The sequence below is a fragment of the Sinohyriopsis cumingii genome, chromosome 19, assembly GCF_028554795.1.
Source record: "Sinohyriopsis cumingii isolate HCF-2022 chromosome 19, ASM2855479v2, whole genome shotgun sequence".
NCBI classification, from domain to species: Eukaryota; Metazoa; Mollusca; class Bivalvia; order Unionida; family Unionidae; genus Sinohyriopsis; species Sinohyriopsis cumingii.
Window position 1 is genome coordinate 58,228,808 of NC_142979.1, and position 23,559 is coordinate 58,252,366.

The 23,559-nt window shown below is 35.5% G+C and overlaps 1 protein-coding gene across 1 annotated transcript in view; it reads left to right on the forward strand.

Moving 5' to 3' along the window:
- Positions 1-23,559, forward strand: part of LOC149775767 (DNA excision repair protein ERCC-6-like) — a 175,223-nt gene that overhangs the window by 75,599 nt on the left and 76,065 nt on the right. Inside the window, exons 13-15 of the mRNA XM_089943693.1 lie at positions 1,058-1,171; positions 3,820-3,868; positions 6,578-6,767. Coding sequence (XP_089799819.1) covers positions 1,058-1,171; positions 3,820-3,868; positions 6,578-6,767 — 353 coding nt within the window. The remainder of the gene's footprint in view (positions 1-1,057; positions 1,172-3,819; positions 3,869-6,577; positions 6,768-23,559) is intronic.

A 23,559-nucleotide genomic window follows, 5' to 3' on the forward strand; every position in this document is an offset into this window, starting at 1 on the left:
TTTCTGTTGTTTTTCTCCAAGTGTAAATCCTACTCAATGACGACAGGTCACCCCTTACAGACGAATTTCACTTTAATGGAGGTAAAAGAGAAATTTGCTTTTTTGCAGTGTTTAGAAGACAAAGCTACTGAGTACTGGTTTACATCAGGCTTGGAGAAAACATTGCTTTTAATCAAATAATCAGAAGTTTGTCAAGGTCACACATTTTTTTTTTTACAAATACAAATGCACAGAGAATTAGTCAATTTCGGTATAAAAAAATAATTTAAAGTATAACAGTATCAGCATTTTAATATTAGTTAAAAATTACGTTTTGATTTGGCAAGTGGGGTTTGAAACAGGTTAGGTGATTTTTTTTAGACCTACTGGTCTTGGACCAGAAGAGGTTATGTTGTCTGTTGCTTAGCTATGATGCCTTGTTGGTCTTAAATGGAAATGGTGCCAAGGTGACATGTCTGCCGCTTCAGATAATTGGAAAATTGCTGTATTACATCAAAGGTGTTTTCATTACTCCACAGTTAAAAGGAATAAAGGATCTTATCCTGGATTCCTGGAAATCATTTGCAGTCAGTAGAGCATCATTCTCATCAAGGGACTCGTTTTAAGCCTATTTCCCATGAACCATTTTGTGCAAATAAAGAATTTTGAGCGCTGATTTTAGATACAAAAATCTTAATGGGGTTAACACATGTCTGTATGTTGACATGTTGAGGTAATGTAATTATTGGGTTATGAAGGCAATTTACATGTTATTGCCAGCAACAGTGGTGTTGGGAAAGGAATCTAAGTTTAAAATGTACTGTTGCCATGAATGGTTTATTAAAGTTATGGTTTGTGGAATGGGTCTAAAGGATTAGGTCTTTAGAAATGAGATTACAGCAATCCATAAAAATGATACCTCAGGAAAAAATAGTGAATTCACAGTATGCATGTTCATTGAGTTTTTCATCAAAAGTATGATATTGTGTTACAAAGAAGTTGCTTATTTCAAAAGTTGACTATTACAGTGTTCAGTTTTGCATTGTACATGTATTTCATATAATTGTTTTGTTCTCAGGGCCACAAGATCATCCGGTTGGATGGAACTGTTACTCAAGTTGCAGACAGGGAACAGCGGATCAAAAAATTCCAGTCAGATGATTCCTACTCAGTCTTCTTACTGACCACACAAGTATCTTATGTTTACAATAAGAGTTATCTCCCCTTTATTAAAAAAAATGGAGTTGGCCATAAGGATCCTGTGGCACATATGAGAAATATGTCTTTTCAAAACTGATTGTTGAGCCTGCTTGACTTACTGACTGATCAAATTTATGTTCGGAGATACTAAGATGAGGAAATCCCAGTTGAGGGATTACATTATTTGTCTTCCAAATAGCTGACATAATTTAATCCTGGGAGTGGAATTTCCAGTTGTTGGTGTCAATCCTTTGAACAGTTGTCTGACCCATTTTCATATCATTGTATTTTTCTGAATCCTGAGGCAAGAAAAGTAAGGATTAAAGCTAGAAATTAGCAGCATCATCAAAGGTTTTTTTTGAAAATTTTTAATGCAGTTTGCAATCATAAAACACTATTAACAGGGTTCCCACACTACTGGGAAATCGGGAAAAAGTTGGGAGATGAAAGTCTGGAAAAACCCAGAAATTTTTCGCCACCACTTGACGCCCGAAACAATCACGTAACTGAGTCATAACTAAACTGATGTTAAGTTAAATTTATCGGAATATTCAGAAGATGCAGTATGTATCATTTGGGTGCTTGCAATAAACATATATGCCGAGTGAATCCAAACGCTCAGTGGATTAGATTCGTCTAGTAGACTTTTCAAAGTCAGCTTGATATCCATATCTTTTCTTACATGGAAGCTATGAAACCACTCTAGCATCACAACAGGCAAACAGCGTGCTGGCAAAGTGTAGCCGCCCTAGCAACTTTAAACATTAGATTGAGTGATACATGCATGAAATGGATATGAAAATTACTTATTGTCTCAGAAATTGTGAATATTTAAATCGGAGTTGATGAAATGTTACCTGGTACTCACAATTTGCATTGCTAGTTGCATGAGTACACAAATCTAGCAACCCACATTTTAAATGAAAGTCGTATACTGGTTTTAATCTAAATACATAAATGAAAGAACACAAAGTTTTCCATATTTATATATTCCGAGAACAACTGCTGGAGTTGTGTTGTATCACAGGAATACTTGATAAATCAGACTGGTCAGATTGCTGGCTTTTACAAAAAGTATCTGACTTTCATTTAATATAATTTAATTTCTCTACAACATTAAAATGGAGTTTGTTGTTGATATGATGTGACTAATGGACTTCTGATGTTGTAGTTTGAGATTCATGAAGTGACTAGTAATGCAAATGGCGAGTACTGGGTCAGGTTTCATCAATGCCATAATTTGGTCTAGTCTAGCGGAATAAAGGCATAACAAGAAAGTAAATCATTTTTCTATTGATTTCATGCAGGTATAAGTCGACATAACGTAATTTAAATTTTCTAGGCTTGCTGGTAAGTGACTACCATATGTTGTTACTGTACCAGGGCGGCAAATTCCAAATTTTCAATATGCAATTGCAACGACCCCACACCCCAACCTAAATGTCCAAATACAAAAAATGGGGTGGGAATAGTTGGAGGAAACCCAGATTAGAAAACGGACTGCTATTCTTTTTAAGCCTAATTTGCAGTCCAAATTGTTGAATCTCAGAGCTGAAATGAGAAATTGTCGTCCTTTGTATTATATATTTTAAAAAAATATTCGAGCCCCTGTATCAATACAGGTTTGGGGACTGGTTTAATGAGTTACAAGAAGACAAGTTAAATTTACAGAAAATTCAGTCTTTCTTTATACAGTAGTATATAATTTTTAAGGTCTTTTGTCAAAATTTATATCAACCCTTTTGAAAATGTTTTTTAAATGATGGATTTTTGACCAAATCTTAAGGAGATTAGGATGTTTAATAAATCTTGCTTGGGATTTTATTGGCACACATAAATTCAGGGTTACAAGAGAAGATTCTAATTATTTGCATTTATTGTTTTTTTTTATATACTTAATAGAAAATGTTTACTTCCTATAAGATGCATATATATATATATATATATATATATATATATATATATATATATATATATATATATATATATATATATATATATTTCTTTAGAATTAAAGGTTTGAAAGGAAACAAAACTAATGTATGTTTGTTATGTTGTTCCAACTTAGCAACATAATGTCAGCAAAATAAAGTTAGAATTTTTATTTTGCACATTGAAATGACTTTTCATGCCAATTTGAGGAATATAATCAAGTTTGATTTGTGTGATAAATTTTGATCATCTTTTCTGGCTTAGATGTTTTGGAGTCTTGAAAGAGAACCATCTTTAGCTTCAGAAAATGCATATTTTATAATCTAAAATGTTCTTTCAATAATGGTTTATATGTGAACCATGAAAAAATTAATTTCATCCTGGAAAAACCCTGGAAATTTATCTTTAGAAAAGCATGGGAGCTATTATTAAGGTCTTATTTCCTCATATTATCCCTAAATAACATATTCCATAACTGGAACTTTATGCCCATTAATACACCAACTATTTATTTCACATAACATGATAGTTGTTACCTTGCTTAGAAAAATAAAGCATTTTGATCACTGCACACAATGGTTTATTTATGTAAAATACCTTACACAGTAGGTAGGTTTATCACCTAACAAGACTGTTTAGCAGTTGTATGTATGTAATTAAATAAAATCACAAGTTCGGCCAATATTTCTCTTTTTTTTTCACTTCCAGGTTGGTGGAGTAGGGATAACTTTAACAGCTGCTGATCGGGTGATAATTTGTAAGTGAATTTTATTTTAGATTCCTAAGAGGATCAATTAGATACATTATTAAAAATTAATATAGGTCTGGTGATTTATTTTCACGGGAGCAGGACATTACCCCCCTGCAACTACCCCACTGCTATTATCCCCTATCAATTACCCCCCGTATATTACCCCCCTGCCATTACCTCCCTATCAATTACCACACCCACCCACCCCCGCATATTACCCCCTGCCATTAGCATCATTTAGACATACAGATACAAAATCGAACTAAAGCAAATACGACGAATCTAATTAAAGTGTACACAAATACAATCTGATAATCCATGCTCAATCTATACTATTGTTTTTCTCAGCAGCTTGGAGGACATCCATCGGAACCAACTCAAAAGAAATATTGTGACTGTAATGCTCGGATTATGAACATTGTTAATGACTTTGCTAATAGAGAGCACTTAGAATACTTGCGAGGGATTGCACATAACATTCAGCTGTAATCTTATAAATATAACATATTTTACGGGAATATAACATTATGATATGATGATTTTACTATTGAATATTCCAGGACAAGTATATGTTTTCAAGGCTGAGATTCATTTACTAAAATAAAAATTTAAAATAAATTCTTTTGAAATTTATTTTAATTTATTATTTACTCTTGGGATATAACAATTATATGGGGGGTGGTAATGGCAGGGGGTAGTTGTGGGTGGGGGCGCGTAATATACCAGGGGGTAATTTCCTAGACCCATTTTCACAAGGTCCATCCATTTGGCAAAATATCAGTTATTCTAGTTGATGGCTTCTCTGGATGACTATGGCTAAGTTTGTTCTATAATTTACATGTGCTTACACTTTAAAGATGACTGGATGACTATGGATAAGTTTGTTCTATAATTTGCATGTGCTTACACTTTAAAGATGACTGGATGACTTTGGCTAAGTTTGTTCTATAATTTACATGTGCTTACACTTTAAGATGACTGGATGACTATGACTAAATTTATTCTGTAACATACACAGCAGGTACAAAATACTACCATCTCATATAAAAAGCACCTCACAAATCTAGCCATGCTAAGTGTTTAAATTTGATGTAATCTTCATCAGTGTCAAGCACCAATAATACCAGCCAAAATTTTCTGCAGTTACCATGTCAAATAATTATGAAAGAATGTATTGTAAAATGTATTGACGTCAAACCTGTTGCATATGTCTGACAAAAACACATGAAAAATCAGAATGGAGCTGCAGTCTCCAGACAACTACTGCAAACAAGAACGAGTTACTCCAGATTTGACGTAACTTTTTGAACTGTGATAAGTGCTTGTGTGTATGATCATATATATTGACCTAATATGTGACAGTTTTAACCAATCAAAGCACAAGGTATTATTAGCAGCCAATAAATATCATGTACTAGTCACATATAGCACGAAGTTAAACATATGACTGATGCCTCAAACTTTGGTGATTATTCACTTGGGTCACTAATGATGTTTACACGTATATTCTTGAGCATCATCACAGTTATGTATTATATCTAAGAATTGACGATTGCATACATGGGACAGAACCAGGATCTCAAACAGTTTTTTAAAAATAAATTGGATTTAGATTCTGACTATAATGTAATGAGTTAATATATTGTCCATTAATAAAAAAGGAAGAGTTGTTTATCTTATAGTAAAGATTTTTTAATATGACCCAATAACAATTTTAGTATCTTTTTCAAGTTTACTGTCTTTTGATGACATTCATTTTGATCATTAAGCTTCACACTTAATAGGCTTACATTAGTTCTCTGGTATCGATTTCCCCCTGAATCACTTTTTATATTACTTAGAATGTATAACGCCCTCTCTCTATCAACATTAGAATGTTGTAATGACGGGACAACTATGTTCAGCCTGCCACAAATTTCCAGCTTGTTTCTGTTGCTGTGTTTGTGGTTGATCTCTAGTAGTCCTTAAAGTATGTTTCTGGATGAATGCATTTTTGAGTCTCATACTTAAGGACTTTTTCTCTTCTTGGCTAAGATCCAAAAATCTGTTGGCAGGTTACACAATTGTAAATTAAAAAAGAAAAGAGTGATTTAACCTTTAAATTAGCAATGATGTCTTTATACTTTTACAAATAATTTATCCCAACTTTAAAATGAATTAAAATCTTAGAATATACTGTTAAGTGATATATTTTTATCTAGAGATTGAACTGAATTTGTGTGCATGAAATACAAGGGATGCATATGTTTGAAATATGTGATGCAAACTTGGTACCTTTGCAACTCACCTGCACAGTAAAATAGATTCATTGATCAGAAAATTGGTTTCTTCTTTAAGTACATTACCTAATCATAATAATTTTGGAGAACTACAAATACCTAGTAAATCCAGCCCTCCTAGATACTACTTTTAGCTAAAGGGAGTTAAACATTGTCCTCCGACCTATATGGTGGTTGGGCAGTGATCTCCCCTTTGATTTAAGCCTTTGTGGCAAAGTTCAAGAACCCTTCAGTTACAATTGGAGCAGAAGGCATGCTGCCTGTGTATGTAACTGCGGTGAGGCCAGGAGGGTGTATGTGTATTATGATTCTCCTATGGTATTATGATTGGGTAAGTATTCTTAAACATTTTTCTGGGAGAAATTGGTTTCCACAATGTGTTGATATTAGAACCTTTAGAATGGGTCTAAACAATCCAGCTGTTTCTTTGCTGCAGTTGACCCAAATTGGAATCCTGCTACAGATGCCCAAGCTGTGGACCGTGCATTTCGAATTGGGCAAGACAAGAATGTGATCATTTACAGGCTGATCACCTGTGGTACAGTGGAGGAAAAAATTTACAGACGACAGATCTTTAAAGATTCTATCACAAGACAGACGACAGGAGGCTCCAAAAACCCATACAGGTACAGTAATTGTGATAAGTACTATGCATTTATTTATGCCTTTACCTCAGAAAGCATATAGTGTTAGCCATGTCCACCTGTCCTGTACATCTATTCTTCATGAATATTATTTATCCTTGGATTATAGTCAAATTTCACTTCATTTTATGATCTTGGTATGATTTTATATTTCTTTTTTTTTCTTCCACCATCAGTCTGATCCTGGATTGTCCTAAATTTTTGGTTTTTACTTCTTATTTTAGTTGTCGTTTTTATGCCATTACCTTAGAGTGCATATTGTGCTATCTATGTCCATCTGTCCTGTAACCTTTTTGAAGGACTAGAATTAAAATCAAGTAATTACTCTGCTTTTTGTTTACGAACATTTGGGTTTGATTTGCCTCTTTTTTTCATGGAATCATGGCCTATAAGTGACTTAAAATGTGGGTGATATGATTGATTTTTGGGGGTTTATATTTAGATGATGTAAAGTTTCAAGGTTGATTCTCACACATATCTATTAAAGTTAGACACAGCTGTAGCCAGTGTTTGACTTGAGAAACTGATTTGAAGAAATAATTTTAAATAACTGTTTTAAAAAAAACTGTTCATGAAGATGCCTACAATATTTGAATTCTTTCATAAATTTCTAGTTAGCTAAAAATAGAGGTACGCTATGGGTGCTTTAGAACAATATGGCTTTTCTCACTAGAGAAGATGCACTTGTTCATAACAATATGCACAATGGTGTATCAATTTTATGCAATAGGATCATGTCCATAATATAATTATAGACAATTGGAGTGTGTTCAGTTTTTAGTAGTAAGTAAAACTCAGATGAAGAATGAAAAATTATGAGGAAATGGAAGATCTAAATGTCAATGGACAATTTGCACAATGTTGTTATCTGCAGCAGACATTGCCAATGGTTATTCAGATGTCAGTGGACGATTTGCACAACATTGTTATCTGCAGCAGACATTGCCAGTGATTATTCAGATGTCGGTGGATGATTTGCACAATGTTGTTATCTGCAGCAGACATTGCCAATGGTTATTCCGGTCAAGTTTTTGTTGAAGTTAAACCTACAAAACATGCAAACAAGTCCAACAATAAACATAGAAGAAAATGTTGAATTTACAAATCTTTACATGATTTTGAATCTGATTGAATTATTGTTTTAAATTTTTTTTAAAAATTGAATTGAACTCCAATGATAACATGTAATAAATAATTATGATTACATCAGTCTTAGGGTGTAATTGCAGTAATTTACCAGGCAACCAGAAAAATCAGAGTATCCAGGCTTTCATAACTGGGTGCCCAGAGAAAACAATAGATTTTCCAATAATCCTAATGCCCACTGGATCTAATAACAATTAGAGGATCTCAGAAGGATAACGATTTAATATTGAATGTATGAATAAATTGAATAATGTCCAGTTTATCAGTTGCTTTTATTTTACTGAAAATATGAGTGAAAGATGAAGAAATAATTTCATTCATTTTGGCTCAGACACTAAACCTTTCATTTCTTGCAGGTAAAAAAAATAGTCCCTGAATTTTTTTTTGCGCAGTTCTATAACTGGTAAAATTTATTAGTGTAATTTATACCCATACATGCCAACCCCTGGCAAGGAAAAACTGTAATCCGAGCAGAAAAAAAGAGTAATCCATGTATAACATGATAAAAATTCAATGAGCATATATGTACAAAATGATTTATTTATCCCTCTGGAATTTTAAAGAACCACTATTCCTTTCATAACCTGACAAACAAGAGGAAATTTATATCTTACAGTTATTGGGTCTTTTAGCTGGGAAATAAGATGAAAAAATCAACTCTATCCATATGAAGTACATTGTCAGGTAGAGTGGAGTGCCAACTTGACACTTCAGGACTTCTCATTTATCAGCAGATTTTCCTGCAGCATGGTGCATCATATGACAGAGACAACCTTATATGAAAATGATGGAGACATTTTTCAAACTATTGAATTCCAGTCATCACTGATGCAGTATCAGCTTAAAACCCCATACAATTATGCCAACTTAAGTTTGTTCAAAGTATTAAAAATCAAATAAATTAAAAAAATTCTCCAGTGGAATCTAGTGTTAATTCTGGTAATGAAAGAAGAGCACTCTGACTTTGCGCTTTACGTTGTCAAAGTCTCTTACACAGACTGGGTACAACTTTTTGTCACAATCACTACTCCTGTCTGTTGCAATACTAAACAGACCAATTTTCATGGTTTCTGCAGTTTTAAGTGAAGTATCTTCTGCTAAACACCTAACAATATTAGATGATTTTGTTCTTGCATAAGCATATTTTCTGCAATTTTGGAATCAGGAAACAATTTAGTTCTGCTGTATAAAAAGTTACCTCAGTACTGGAGTTAGTAAATGAGCCAATTCAAGGTTTCTTGTTTTACCACCATGACCAATATCAAAATCCTTTCCAAGCAGCCATGCAAGGTGCATGAAGATCACTAGAATGGAACGCTGTATTGTGTAATTCATGTATTCATCTCTGAATTGGTCTTTTGTCTTTTTCTAATCCGTTTGTGAAATTTTTTGAAAAATATTTTTGCTCTAACACGCATCAAAATAAATCTAACTTGACTTTTAGCACCAAATACCTACAGACTGGTTCTGTTATGAATTAGAACAAAGAATCTGCGAGCAAAGATTTAAAAGTTAGAAAACCAGTCTGTTCTCTCCTAACTAAGCCGTATAGCTGCTGTAAATAGAAACTGAGGTCAAAAGTTCAAAGCAGAAACCAGCATGTTTCTTGAAGTAGGGCAACTGCTATGAATAGAACATAATACTGTTAGGAAAGTGTATGCAAGTCTTCAGACAAGTGTACTCTTATGTTGTAGTTACATAAAAGCTGTCTTTTCTAAGAATACGGTATGTGGGATTAATGGGATTTTCATAAAAATGAGAAAACAAATTATTAATTTTTTTGGAGGGGGGTATATCGAAAACGCATAATCTGAATAGTTACGCGTAATGCGTAATATGGTGAAAAAAAGCGTAATGATTACGCCAAAAGCGTAATGGTTGGCATGTATGTATACCAATTATAATTCAAAGAGCAACTGTTCTTTTGAATAAATAGAATACTTGACTCAATATGATTTTTTGAAAAAGAATGTATATGCAAGTTAAGTATGATGTCACACAGAAATGTTTAACAGCGAGAGTATCACTCAGTTTCACATCTAAGCATTCAAATTGTTGGATATGTGAAGAGATGATGCAGATATTCCAGATTTACAGTAATGTATTTGTGGCCATATATTTGCATTAGTCGATTTGGAACTTTTGTAGCTATAGATAAAAATTTGAATCACATGATAAGAGCTATTTTACGGCATAAACATGCTGTGGTTGGATGATGTTCTTTCTGTTTGGAGGCAGTTTATGTACACAGTCTTCTGTGAACAGAGGTGAGTTTATTTACTTGTATAGGTTAGCATTTTAACCTCTCTTTTATATAGGGTGGATTCCATGTTACATGTATACCCCTATCCCTTTCCACACACACGCTATTAATTCACCAATTCCCTTAGTTTTATTTGTTGTTTGTGTTCTCATTTGGGGTTTAATGCCATTTTTCAGCACATGATATTCCTTGCAAGGCATAGTGAGCCCATGTGGGGGCGAATGGGCCATATTTAGACCTGAATTTTTTTCTACAATTCCCATTGTGCATTTGATTGGAGAAAATGGCTGCCAAAATGTTAGTAGCAATAGTAAAATCAAAAAGTTCCAGTATGCAGGACAGTGAAATTTTCTCACAATTACAGCCAATTAGTAAAGAGAATACTGAGCAAGAATTTGTTGGGTTTATTTGGCCCAATCAGAATCACAAAGTGATATGTTAACATGTTCAGATATCAAGAACACACTATAGGTAAAGTGTACCAACCATCTAGTAATAATAATAATAATGTGGACTTAGTGCAGCGCCTAATCTTTAGAAGCTCTAAGCACTTTACAGTATTAGATAACACATACAACATAAAATGACAAGATTACAAAAACAAATACCATGAAATAACAATAAAACAAAGATATTGGGTTTGCTTGGATGTCTTGCATAAGTTGGGTTCTGTTATCATATGGGATTTCTCTTAGTAGAAAGCAGAGTTGGATTGTTTGGGATTGATATGCTTAGACAACATATGATGCAGAGGTGTTATGATGCAAATTCATGGGACACCAATGAAAACTAGAACATTATCATCAGGTCTTTGAAAAATCCAGTCTAAAACATGACAATGTTTATTTATGGATTGGCTAAGTGACAGAGGTTGAAATGTGAATAGAATTGTGAAAATTGAAATTGATTAATCAGGTTGCCACTTGTTGAATTTCCATATTCCGTTATGTTAGAAACCTGCTTTAAAGGAGAAATTCAGTAAAGCTTGTTTTTTCGACTAGGAGGAGGGTGGTAGAGGCAGAATAAAATGGATTGACCTTTGTTCCATTGTGAGTGAGGTTTGGACTTGCTTAAATGATATGTTCAAAAATTCTTGTGTAGCTAAGATGGTGAATTGTGGAGTTCTTTGAGATGACAGCAATTCTGCCAACACAGGAATGGCATGGGAACAACCTGATGGAGTAACTAGATGGTCATACACTTAGGCTCATTGTATGCCATTTACATTTAAGTTTAGTTCACAGTGTAGTATCTTGCACAAAGGAGATGTTATTTAATGCAATTAATGCATTAATGGGTCAACTGGTGGGTATAAGGTTTTGAAGTTACATTCTAAACAAAAGATGGTTGTAGTACAAGTGGGGCAAAATGACAGAAAAAGTCAGACAGCTCCCCCTCTCCAACAAGGAAATGAAGAAACATACTCCAACAGAACAGCCAGTGCATGACAAAACCACCAGTGCAGATAAACAGTCAGCAAACAAAAGGCACAGAATCCAGAGCAGCTGCATCGACCCTGCAAAGTGATGAAGGACTTTTGAAGGAGCAAAGACAGCCATCACCAAGAGAAATTCAGTATAAATAAGAGATTATGTCATGTTGGGATAATACAATAAGCCTTTGAGCTGCATGGGATTCGGAACAGCAGTTACTGAAACTCTACTAAGTTTTATGTATACTTTAAAGATTTCATCAGCCTCAGACTCAGTAGAGATTGTGTTATACCTTACTGAAAATTGTTCTAAAAAGAATATTTGCATTACTGAAAACATCTTGTTAGGGTTGGCCGGTCTGTAGTTGGATTCCTTTATATTGCACTATCAAGTATGTTGTCATTTTTTTAACTTACTGAACAAACATCAATATGCACTGCTATTGCTGAGAGGTCTCTTCCTTGTCTGGATTGTAAATTTATTTGGTCTCATTAGCCAAGTTGCCAAGTGACACTATTTGATCTTTTCCTTGAAGTTAGGATGAGGCATACAAAACAGTGTCAGCATTCAGTGTACAACACATACATATTGGTAGATGTTCTAGAGTTTTGACAGCTTTTGTTTGGGTTGCTGATAACTTGGCAAATTCACTAAATAATTTAGACATATATACTATGTTTGCACACTTAGCAAATACACTAATTTAGGATTTTGATTACAATTACTAAGGTGTGGTTTGGTTCTTATCAGTAGCAAGGTTTGGTTGCCTGTGCAATTTCCCTGCAATTGCAACCCAGCGAGAATTTTCAATGCAAGGAACAATATTATGCTGGGTTTGGCAGTGTCTGTGCTGAGAATTGTGAGTTCTGCGTCTTCAGAAGACCACGAAAAGGTCTAATTTTTTTTTATTTTGCTCTAAATTCCATATAAGGCTGTACAAAGATAATTTTGTTTTTTTTTTATCAATGAAACCTTAACCCTAACCCCTAACCATTAGAAATTTGCAGTTATTTCACATCTTAATAAATATTTGTCAGGAAAAGAATGGATATTAAAATTTGGACAGGTTGAAAAGTTCTAAAATCTTGCCTGTATGTCGTCTAAGCATTTTAGGATATTGACTCAAATTGCATACACTTTTTCATGATCTTGACAGTTGATATAGTTGCACCATATATTTGAGTCTTAAACATAAGTCAGCCATTTTAGACTTTTCTAAATTTTAAATTGGAGTCTGTGGTCCCACTAGTCTCTGGCTCAGATTGCTCACATCATCCAATAATCACAAGCTATTGGTCACATTAATTTAATTATCAAAGCAGTTTATTTACATAAGATTATTTTACATGCTAAATCAGATACATACACATCTTGTCTGTCCCATACATACTCCTTTAAGCAAAATTTTAACAAGCCTGACGAAGACTTCACTTCTGGACATCAGACTGTGATTCGGTTGGCTTCTGGACATAAGACTATGTGATTTGGTTGGCTTCTGGACATCAGACTATGTGATTTGGTTGGCTTCTGGACATCAGACTATGTGATTTGGTTGGCTTCTGGACATCAGACTATGTGATTTGGTTGGCTTCTGGACATCAGACTATGTGATTTGGTTGGCTCTGCATTCACATAATTGTCATAATCTTCAAATTCAACATGTCTGGCACAATTTGATAACAAATTTGTTTTATTCATTCAAACAAATAAAGGAATTAAAAGTTGTTTTATTGAAATGAAAGTCGTCATTTTTTATGTTTCTCATGTAAGTCTTGTATGGATATATCATTTGCTGGGTAAAGGTGGATGGGTGGTGGCAGCAAAATATCTGGTAAAAAATCGTAAAATGGATTTATTTTCACTTGGAAGCTTGATATCTTCTCTTCATTCGATGTGGATAAATGCACTTATACCTCAGCAAAGGCAAATGCTTACACATTTTTTCAATGCTAGAAATAAGCCATAAAGATTTAATTTCAGCATGATGTTTTGAATTCCTTCATTTTGCTTAATTACCCTTACCCCTGAGCATAAGCTAATGCAGGTATATATATTATCAGGTACTAACTTGGGCCTCAATTCTTCCTTGTGTTGAGAAAATTGTGGGAGCCCTGATAGATTTGTTTCAGCTGGGAGTTTGATATGCTATCGGTCATAGCCATGATCGATTCTTTTCAGTTGGCATCTTGATATTTTTTTGTTTCTTTATAGCAGTTGAATTACCTTATCACCTAGCTGGGTAGTGCTTGTAAAAATGTTACTCCTTTCTGATCAATCATTAAGAGGTTAATGTTAGGACTGGTCAGCCTGGTGTCAGGATAATGTGACTGGGTGGGACATCAAGTTACATGTCGGCAGCATGATGCTAGACATCACTATAAACTGCCACACTGCAGACATCATAGCGATGACTGCAAAATTGTTACAGCTACGTTAAAAATTCAACACACATACACACCTATATCTTCCAGCATTGGCTTGTGCTAGCTAATATCGAAACAAGCACTCAACCAGTGCTAGGAAACATGGGCATTAAATCTTACGAAAGTCGTGGAGGCCATGATGATCTTTTTAAGTTGTCAGCATGATATTTTCTGTACCTTCATTGTGGATGAATTCCCCTTTTCCCCCAGCATCAGCTAATGCTTGTATAGATACTAACAGGCACTATTCCAGTGCTAGGAAACTTGGGTCACAATAATCCTTCCTTATGTTGAAAAAATTGTGGAAGCCCTGATAGATTCTTTTCAGTTGCCAGCTTTGTATTTTTTTTTTTATTCATAGCAAGTCAAGTCCCTTATCTTCCAACATAGATGGTAGGAATCCTGGGTCTCTATCCTTCCCTGTGTTAACAAAATTTGGAAGCCTCAATTGAGCTATTTCAGCCTCGAATACTTATTGTTTTTGTAAGGTTATTATTTTGATGTTATTTATTGTGTTGAGAAAACTGAAAGCCATGATGGTTTATTTTCAGTTTGTAAATATCCTAATAGATATTTTATGAATCTTATGGAAACTTGAGCTTAAATCCTTCCTTGTTGAGAAAACTTTGTAAACAATGATTGATTCTTTTGAGTTGCAGTCTTAGTGTTTTCTGTTTCTTTCCTGAATTCCCATATCTTCTAGCTTAGGTTTGTCCTTGTAAATGAACTATAAGGCATGTGGAAACTTTGGGTTCACTCCTGTTAGTTGTGGAAGCCTTATGAGTGGAAACTTTGGGTTCACTCCTGTTAGTTGTGGAAGCCTTATGAGTGGAAACTTTGGGTTCACTCCTGTTAGTTGTGCAAGCCTTATGAGCTCTTGATGTTTTCTGTTCCTGCATTGTGGATTAATTCCTTTATTCACCAGCTTCAACTAATACTTGTATTGATACTAACAGGCTTTATTCCAATCCTAGGAAACTTGGACCTCAATAATCCTTCCTTGCACTGAGAAAATTATGGAAGCCCTGAATGAATCATTTTAGCTGGCAGCTTTATACTGTTTCCTTCATAGCCTATGATATCCCTTATTCCCCAGCATAGGCTAGTACTTGTAATTATATATTAACTAGCACCCATCCAATGCTAGGAAACTTCGGCATCAGTCCTTGTGTAAACCTTGAAGGATTTATTTCAGCTTTGAAATAATCACTACTTTTGTAAAGTTATAAAGTGTTTCGAGAGCACAATCCATTTTGAGACTGTTAACTTGTAGCTTCCTTGAGATTCCTTTGCAACTTCTGATCCATTGCTTAGTTGTGGCAGCTGGAAATTTTCCATTCCTTCATTGAGGATGAATACCCTTATCTTCCAGCATTGGCTTGTGTTAATTAATATCCAAACAAGCACTCAACCAATGCTGAAGAACATGGGCCTAAATTCTTTCTTATGAAAGTTGTGTAATCCATGATGGATTAGGTTTTGCCAGTTTGATATTTTCTGGTTGGAAACCTAGATCTCAGTCCTTATTTTGAGAAAAATAGTATGCCTTGTCGGGTTTATTTCAGCTTTGATTACTGCTTTTCTAAGGTTATTATTTTTAGGTTTTAGGTTTGCTCACTTCCCAGGGCACAGCCCATTTTGAGACTATTTAAATGGATAACTCTTCCAATGCTAGGAAATTGTTCCCTCACTCTATGATATTATTTGACGAGTCCTGATCAGTTACTTACAGTGGCAGCTTGACATTTTCCATTTATTCATTGAAGATGACTACCCTTATCTTCCAGGATTGGCTTGTGCTAGTTAATATCCGATCTTAGGAAATTTTCTGGTCCTTCATTTTGGGTGAATGCTCATATTCCCCAGCATCGGCAAGTGCTTGTATTGATGCTAACAGGCACTGGTCCAATGCTAGGAAATATGGACCTCCATTCTTTCTTGTTATGAAATTTGTTGATATTTTCTGTTCTTTCATGAATTGTTCCAACATTGGCTTATGCAGCTAAATATAATAGCATGCACACATTTCATTCTATGAAATTGCAACATCACTCCTTCCTTGTGTTGCGATTATTTTTCAAATCCTCATCACTTATATAAGGTTCAAGATTGATACTTTTCATTTCCTTATTGAGCATAAGTACCCTTATCTTCCAGCAGTGGCTTGTGCTAATTCTTCCTGTGATGAAAGCGTTGATGGATTCTTTTCAGTTGCCAGCTTGATACTTTCTTTTCCTTCATCGTGGTTGAATTACCTTAGTCCCCAGCATCAGCTATTGCTTGTATAGATACAACCAGGCACTATTCTGAAGTTAGGAAACTTTGGCTAAAATAATCCGTCTTTGCTTTGTGAATGAATGCCCTTATTCCCCAGCATCGGCAAGTGCTTGTTTTGATTCTAACAGGCACTATTCCAATGCTAGGAAATATGGACCTCTATCCTTTCTCTGTATGAAATTTGTGGTGGCTATGATAAATCCTTTTCAGTTTTCACCTTGATATTTTCTGTTTGGTCAGCAATGTTCCCCCAACATCGGCTACCGCTAGTAAATATCATAGAATGCACTTTTCATATGCTATGAAATTGCAGCCTCATTCCTTCCTTATTCCGTATTGCGATTATTTTTCATGTCCTCATCAATTATGTAAGGTTCCAGATTGATATTTTATAATTTCATTCATTGAGGATAAGTACCCTTATCTTCCAGCAATGGCTTGTGCTAATTAATGTCTAAACAAGCACTCAACCAATGCTAGGAAACATGGGCCTGCATTCTTCCTGTTATGAATGTTGTGAAAGCCACGATGAATTCTATTTTGAAGTCAGCTAGATATATTCTGTTCTTTCATCGTGAATGAATTCCCTTATTCCCCAGCATTGGCTAGTGCTTGTATTGATAATAACGGGCACTATACCAATCCTAGGAATCTTGGGCCTCGATATTTCTTCATTGTGTTGGGAAATTGTGGAAACCTTGACAGAGTCATCAGAGTTGGCACCTTGACATGTTTTCTGTCATAGAGCATGATTTCCCTTATCCCCCAGCATAGGATAGTGCTTGTAATTATATGCTAACTGGCACTCATACTATGGTGGGAAACCCAGGGGTCTGTCTGTCCTTGTGTTAAGAAAATTTTGGAAGCCTTGAGATTTGATATAATCACTTCTTCTGTAAGGTTATTGTTTTGAAGTTCCACTGACTTACCTGGGCACAATATTTTTTTAAACATGCATAACTCTTCGAATGGTTGGAAATTGTGGCTTTGCTACTGCCTTGTGTTGAGATTCGTTTGCAAGTTCTGATCCATTTCTTAGTTATGGCAGCTGTAATTTTTCCATTCATTCATTAAGGATGAGTACCCTTATCTTCCAGCATTGACTTGTGCTAATTAATGTCCAAACAAGCACTCAACCAATGCTAGAAAACATGGGCCTACATTCTTCCTGTTATGAATGTTGTGAAAGCCATGATGAATTCTATTTTGAAGTCAGCTTGATATATTCTGTTCTTTCATTGTGGATGAATTCCCTTATTCCCCAGCATCGTCAAGTGCTTGTTTTGATTCTAACAGGCACTATGCCAAGGCTAGGAATCTTGGGCCTCTATCCTTTCTCTGTATGAAATTTGTGGTGGCTATGATAGATCCTTTTGAGTTCTCACCTTGATATTTTCTGTTCAGTCAGGAATGTTCCCCCAACATTGGCTACTGCTAGTAAATATCATAGCATGCCAGGGCTGAGCAAATCCCATAGCCTGACGTCCCGGACTAGTCATTTTTGAAGTCGGACAAGTAAACTTTTCCAATTCTCTAGGCCGGGACAAGTGCTTTTAAAAAAAGTTGGGCTAGTCCTTATTTTCTTGCTTTAATCACTATATCTGCCTTTATTTGGCCAATCATGCCCTCTGGGCATACTGAATACTTGATTCTACCTCTCTTCGTGTATACATTTACATCCTTTTACCGCTTGACTGCATATTGGGCTAAGCAACCAAATTATCAGCAAATCAAAACACGTCAAACAAAAGAAAGCCAGTATGATCAGTTAGCAGTGTTGTAAGCGATTTTGTTGCAATGAGTTTACTCAGTCTAGATCATAACGAGCGGCTCACTATGATTTTAATCCAGCGAGTCAGTGTGATTAAATTAATGAAAGGTACTTTACCGACATCAGTGTTGGTTTCCTTTATGAACTGATTAAATGACAGTAATGATTCTTCCACGTGCGATATTGTGTTTGAAGCGAAACAATTACGCTAATTAATGAGCTGTTTCAGTTCGTATTTAAAAGAGAAAATTGATGTTATGATCACTTTATAAGTAGTTGTCAAGCAAGCTGATACTTTCTCTGTGGATAAAATGAGTTTGTTAAATTATTTTTGCAAGGAAGGTAATAACGGCGATTCGGCGAAGGTAAATTTGTTTGAAAATGGAGGGATAAAACGTAAGACGGATACTGAGTGTGCGGTAGCTATTTCTGAGTGTGAACAAGGATTTAGTTCAATGAACTTAATCAAGACTTCTTTAAGGAATTCCTTAAACGAAGAGAGTTTACAAATGCTAATGAACATTTCTGCAAATGGACCAGAGCTTGAGGACTTTAACCCAGACACAGCTATCAACTGCTGGCTTAGTGCTGGTGCAGGTGGCAGAAATATACATGGACATATTTTCAAATCCATCAGCTAAAACATATACATGAACCTGAAGAAGCCAAATATATAACAACCAATGTTTTTGAAAAATTAAGTTCTTTTAAGAAATAATTATGTTGTATATTTTTTTTTTTTCTATGGATTAAGCACATATGTCTCATCAAATCTCGGCAAGTGATTACCATTTTGGGACCAGTGAAAAATAAGATGGGACTAGTGACGAGTAAGGTGGGACTAGTCAAGAGAAAGGTGGGACTAGTGAATTTTCTGAAATCACTTGTCCTGGACTAGTGGTTAAAAAAAAATTTGCTCAGCCCTGCATGCACTCTAATATTGCTATGAAATTGCAGCCTCACTCCTTCCTTGTGTTGTGATTATTTTTCATGTCCTCATCACTTTCGTAAGGTTCAAGATTGATACTTTACATTTCCTCATTGAGCATAAGTACCCTTATCTTCCAGCATCGGCTTGTGCTAATTAATGTCCAAACAAGCACTCAACCAATGCTAGGAAACATGGGCCTGCATTCTTCCTGTTATGAATGTTGTGAAAGCCATGATGAATTCTATTTTGAAGTCAGCTAGATATATTCTGTTCTTTCATTGTGGATGAATTCCCTTATTCCCCAGCATTGGCTAGTGCTTGTATTGATAATAACAGGCACTATGCCATGGCTAGGAATCTTGGGCCTCGATAATTCTTCCTTGTGTTGGGAAAATTGTGGAAACCCTGATAGAGTCATTTGAGTTGGCAGCTTGATATGTTCATTTCCATCACAGAGCATGATTTCCCTTATCCCCCAGCATAGGATAGTGCTTGTAATTATATACTAACTGGCACTCAAACTAAGGTGGGAAACCCAGGGGTCTGTCTGTCCTTATGGTAAGAAAATTTTGGAAGCCTTGATGGATTAATTCAGTATTGATATTATCACTTCTTTTGTAATGTTATTGTTTTGAAGTTCCACTGACTTACCTGGGCACAATATTTTTTAAAACATACGTAACTCTTTGAATGGTTGGAAATTGTGGCTTTGCTACTGCCTTGTGTTGAGATTCTTTTGCAAGTTCTGATCCATTTCTTAGTTATGGCAGCTGTAATTTTCCATTCATTCATTGAGGATGAGTACCCTTATCTTCCAGCAATAGCTTGTGCTAATTAATGTCCAAACAAGCACTCAACCAATGCTAGAAAACATGGGCCTACATTCTTCCTGTTATGAATGTTGTGAAAGCCATGATGAATTCTATTTTGAAGTCAGCTTGATATATTCTGTTCTTTCATTGTGGATGAATTCCTTTATTCCCCAGCATCAGCAAGTGCTTGTTTTGATTCTAACAGGCACTATGCCAAGGCTAGGAATCTTGGGCCTCTATCCTTTCTCTGTATGAAATTTGTGGTGGCTATGATAGATCCTTTTGAGTTCTCACCTTGATATTTTCTGTTCGGTCAGGAATGTTCCCCCAACATTGGCTACTGCTAGTAAATATCATAGCATGGACTCTTCTATTGCTATGAAATTGCAGCCTCACTCCTTCCTTGTGTTGTGATTATTTTTCATGCCCTCATCACTTTCGTAAGGTTCCAGATTGATACTTTACATTTCCTCATTGAGCATAAGTACCCTTATCTTCCAGCATCGGCTTGTGCTAATTAATGTCCAAACAAGCACTCAACCAATGCTAGGAAACATGGGCCTGCATTCTTCCTGTTATGAATGTTGTGAAAGCCATGATGAATTCTATTTTGAAGTCAGCTAGATATATTCTGTTCTTTCATTGTGGATGAATTCCCTTATTCCCCAGCATTGGCTAGTGCTTGTATTGATAATAACAGGCACTATGCCATGGCTAGGAATCTTGGGCCTCGATAATTCTTCCTTGTGTTGGGAAAATTGTGGAAACCCTGATAGAGTCATTTGAGTTGGCAGCTTGATATGTTCATTTCCATCACAGAGCACGATTTCCCTTATCCCCCAGCATAGGATAGTGCTTGTAATTATATGCTAACTGGCACTCATACTAAGGTGGGAAACCCAGGGGTCTGTCTGTCCTTTTGGTAAGAAAATTTTGGAAGCCTTGATGGATTAATTCAGTATTGATATTATCACTTCTTTTGTAAGGTTATTGTTTTGAAGTTCCGCTGACTTACCTAGGCACAATATTTTTTAAAACATGCATAACTCTTTGAATGGTTGGAAATTGTGGCTTTGCTACTGCCTTGTGTTGAGATTCTTTTGCAAGTTCTGATCCATTTCTTAGTTATGGCAGCTGTAATTTTTCCATTCATTCATTGAGGATGGGTACCCTTATCTTCCAGCATTGACTTGTGCTAATTAATGCCCAAACAAGTAGTAGACCAGCCTTAGGAAATATTGGCCTTGATCCTTCCTTGTTACAAAAGTTGTGGAAGTCATGATGGATTGTTTTTATTTGCTGGCTTCATATTTTCTGGATGGTCATTGGGAGTGAATGCTCATATTCCCCAGCATCGGCAAGTGCTTGTATTGATACTAACAGGCACTATTCCAGTGCTAGGAAATATGGACCTCTATCCTTTCTTGTTATGAAATTTGTGGAGGCCATGAGAGATTCTTCTCATTTGTTGGGTTGATATTTTCCCCCAACATTGGCTACCACTTCTGAATATCATAGCATGCACTCTTTTAATGCTATGAAATTGCAGCCTCACTCCTTTGTGTTGTGATTAATTTTCAAGTCCTCATCAATTACATAAGGTTCAAGATGTTTACTTTACATTTCCTCATTGAGCATAAGTACCCTGATCTTCCAGCAATGGCTTGTGCTAATTAATGTCCAAACAAGCACTCAACCAATGCTAGGAAACATGGGTCTGCATTCTTGTAATGAAAACCATGATGAATTCTTTCAGCCTGACATATTTTGTTCCTTCATTGTGGATGAATTCTCTTAGTCCCCAGCATTGGCCAATGCTTCTATAGATACTTTCAGACACTATTCCTTTTCTAGGAAATTGGGTTCTGGCTCCTTCCTTGTGTTGAGATTATTTGACATGTCCAGATCAATCATTTTGATATCCATTGCTTAGTACCCTTATCTTCCATCAGTTTGCTTGTGCTAGTTATTGTCCAAACAAACACCTGACCAAATGCTACGAAACATGAGCCTAAATTCTTACTTGTTATTTAAGTTGTGAAAGCTACTTTGAATTCTTCTTTGTTGTCAGCTTGGTATATTCTGTTGTTTTATATTGGATGAATTCCCTTATTCCCCAGCATTGGCTATTGCTTGTATGGATACTAACAAGCACTATGCCAAGGCTAGGAAACATGGGCCTCAATAATCCTCCTTTGTGCTGGAAAAATTGTGGAAGCCCTCATAGATTCATTTCAGTTGAAAGCTTGAAAATATGTTTTCTGTCATAGAGCATGAATTCACTCTTCCATCAACATAGGCTAGTGCTTGTAATTATATAGATATACTATCTACTACTCATCCATAGCTGGGAAACATGGGTCATAGTCTGTCCTTGTGTTAAGAACATTTTGGAAGCTTTGGTGTAATTATTTCGTTTGATTTAATCACTTATTTTGTAGGGCTATTGTTTTAATGTTCCACTCTTCTAGGCACACTATTTTTTGAAACAATTAACATGCATAACTCCTCGAATTGTAGGAAATTGTGGATTTGCTCCTGATTTGTGTTTTGATTTTTTTGAACGTTTGGATCCATTGCTTGGATGTGGCAGCTTGATATTTTCCATTCCTTCACTAAAGATGGGTACCCTTATCTTCCAGGATTGGCTTGTGCTAGTTAATATCCAAACAAGAACTCAACCAATGCTTGAAGAACATGGGCCTAAATTCTAAACTGTTATGAAAGTTGTGGAAGTTTTCATGGATCGTTTTAGTTTGGTAGCTTGATTATTTCTGTAGCTTCAATGTGGATGAATTCCTTTATTCCCCAGTGTCAGAAAGTGCTTGTATTGATACTAACAGGCACTATTCCAATGCTAGGAAATATTGACATCTATACCTTCTTTTTATGAAATTTGTGGTGGCCTTGATAGATTCTTTTCAGTTGTCAGATTGATATTTTCTGCTCTCTCATGCACTCATCCTTGTGTTGCGATTATGTTTCAAGTCCTCATCAATTACGTAAGGTTCAAGATTGATACTTTATATTTCATTCATTGAGGATAAGTACCCTTATCTTCCAGCAGTGGCTTGTGCTAATTAATGTCCAAACAAGCACTCAACCAATGCTAGGAAACATGGGCCTAAATTATTCCTGTATTAAAAACTGAAAGCCATGATGATTTCTTGTAGATGTCAGCTACATAGGTTTTGTTCTTTCGTCGTGCATGAATTCCCTTATTCCCCAGCATCGGCTAGTGCTTGTATAGATACTAACAGGCACTATTCCAATGCTATTAAACTTGGGCCTCAGTAATCATTCTTTGTATTGGGAAAATTGTGGAAGCCTTGATATATTCATTTCATTTTTGAGGTTGATATTATGCTCCATCATAGAGCATGAATTTCCTTATCCCCTGGCACAAGTTAGTGCTTGTATTTATATACTAACTAGCACTTGTCTTATGCTGGGAAACCCAGGTGTCAGTCTGTCCTTGTGTTAAGAAAACTTTGGAAGTCTTGATGGATTTCAGCTCTGTTTTAATCACTTCTTTTGTAAGTTGATTGTTTTGATGTTCCACTCACTTACCTATGCACACTGTTTTTTGAAGCAATTAGCATGCATAACCCTTTGCTCCTGCCTTGTGTTGAGATTCATTGTTGGTGAATTCCTGTATTCCCTTAGATGGGCTATTAATGTTTAATATCATAACACGATGTCTTTTGATGCTGGGAGA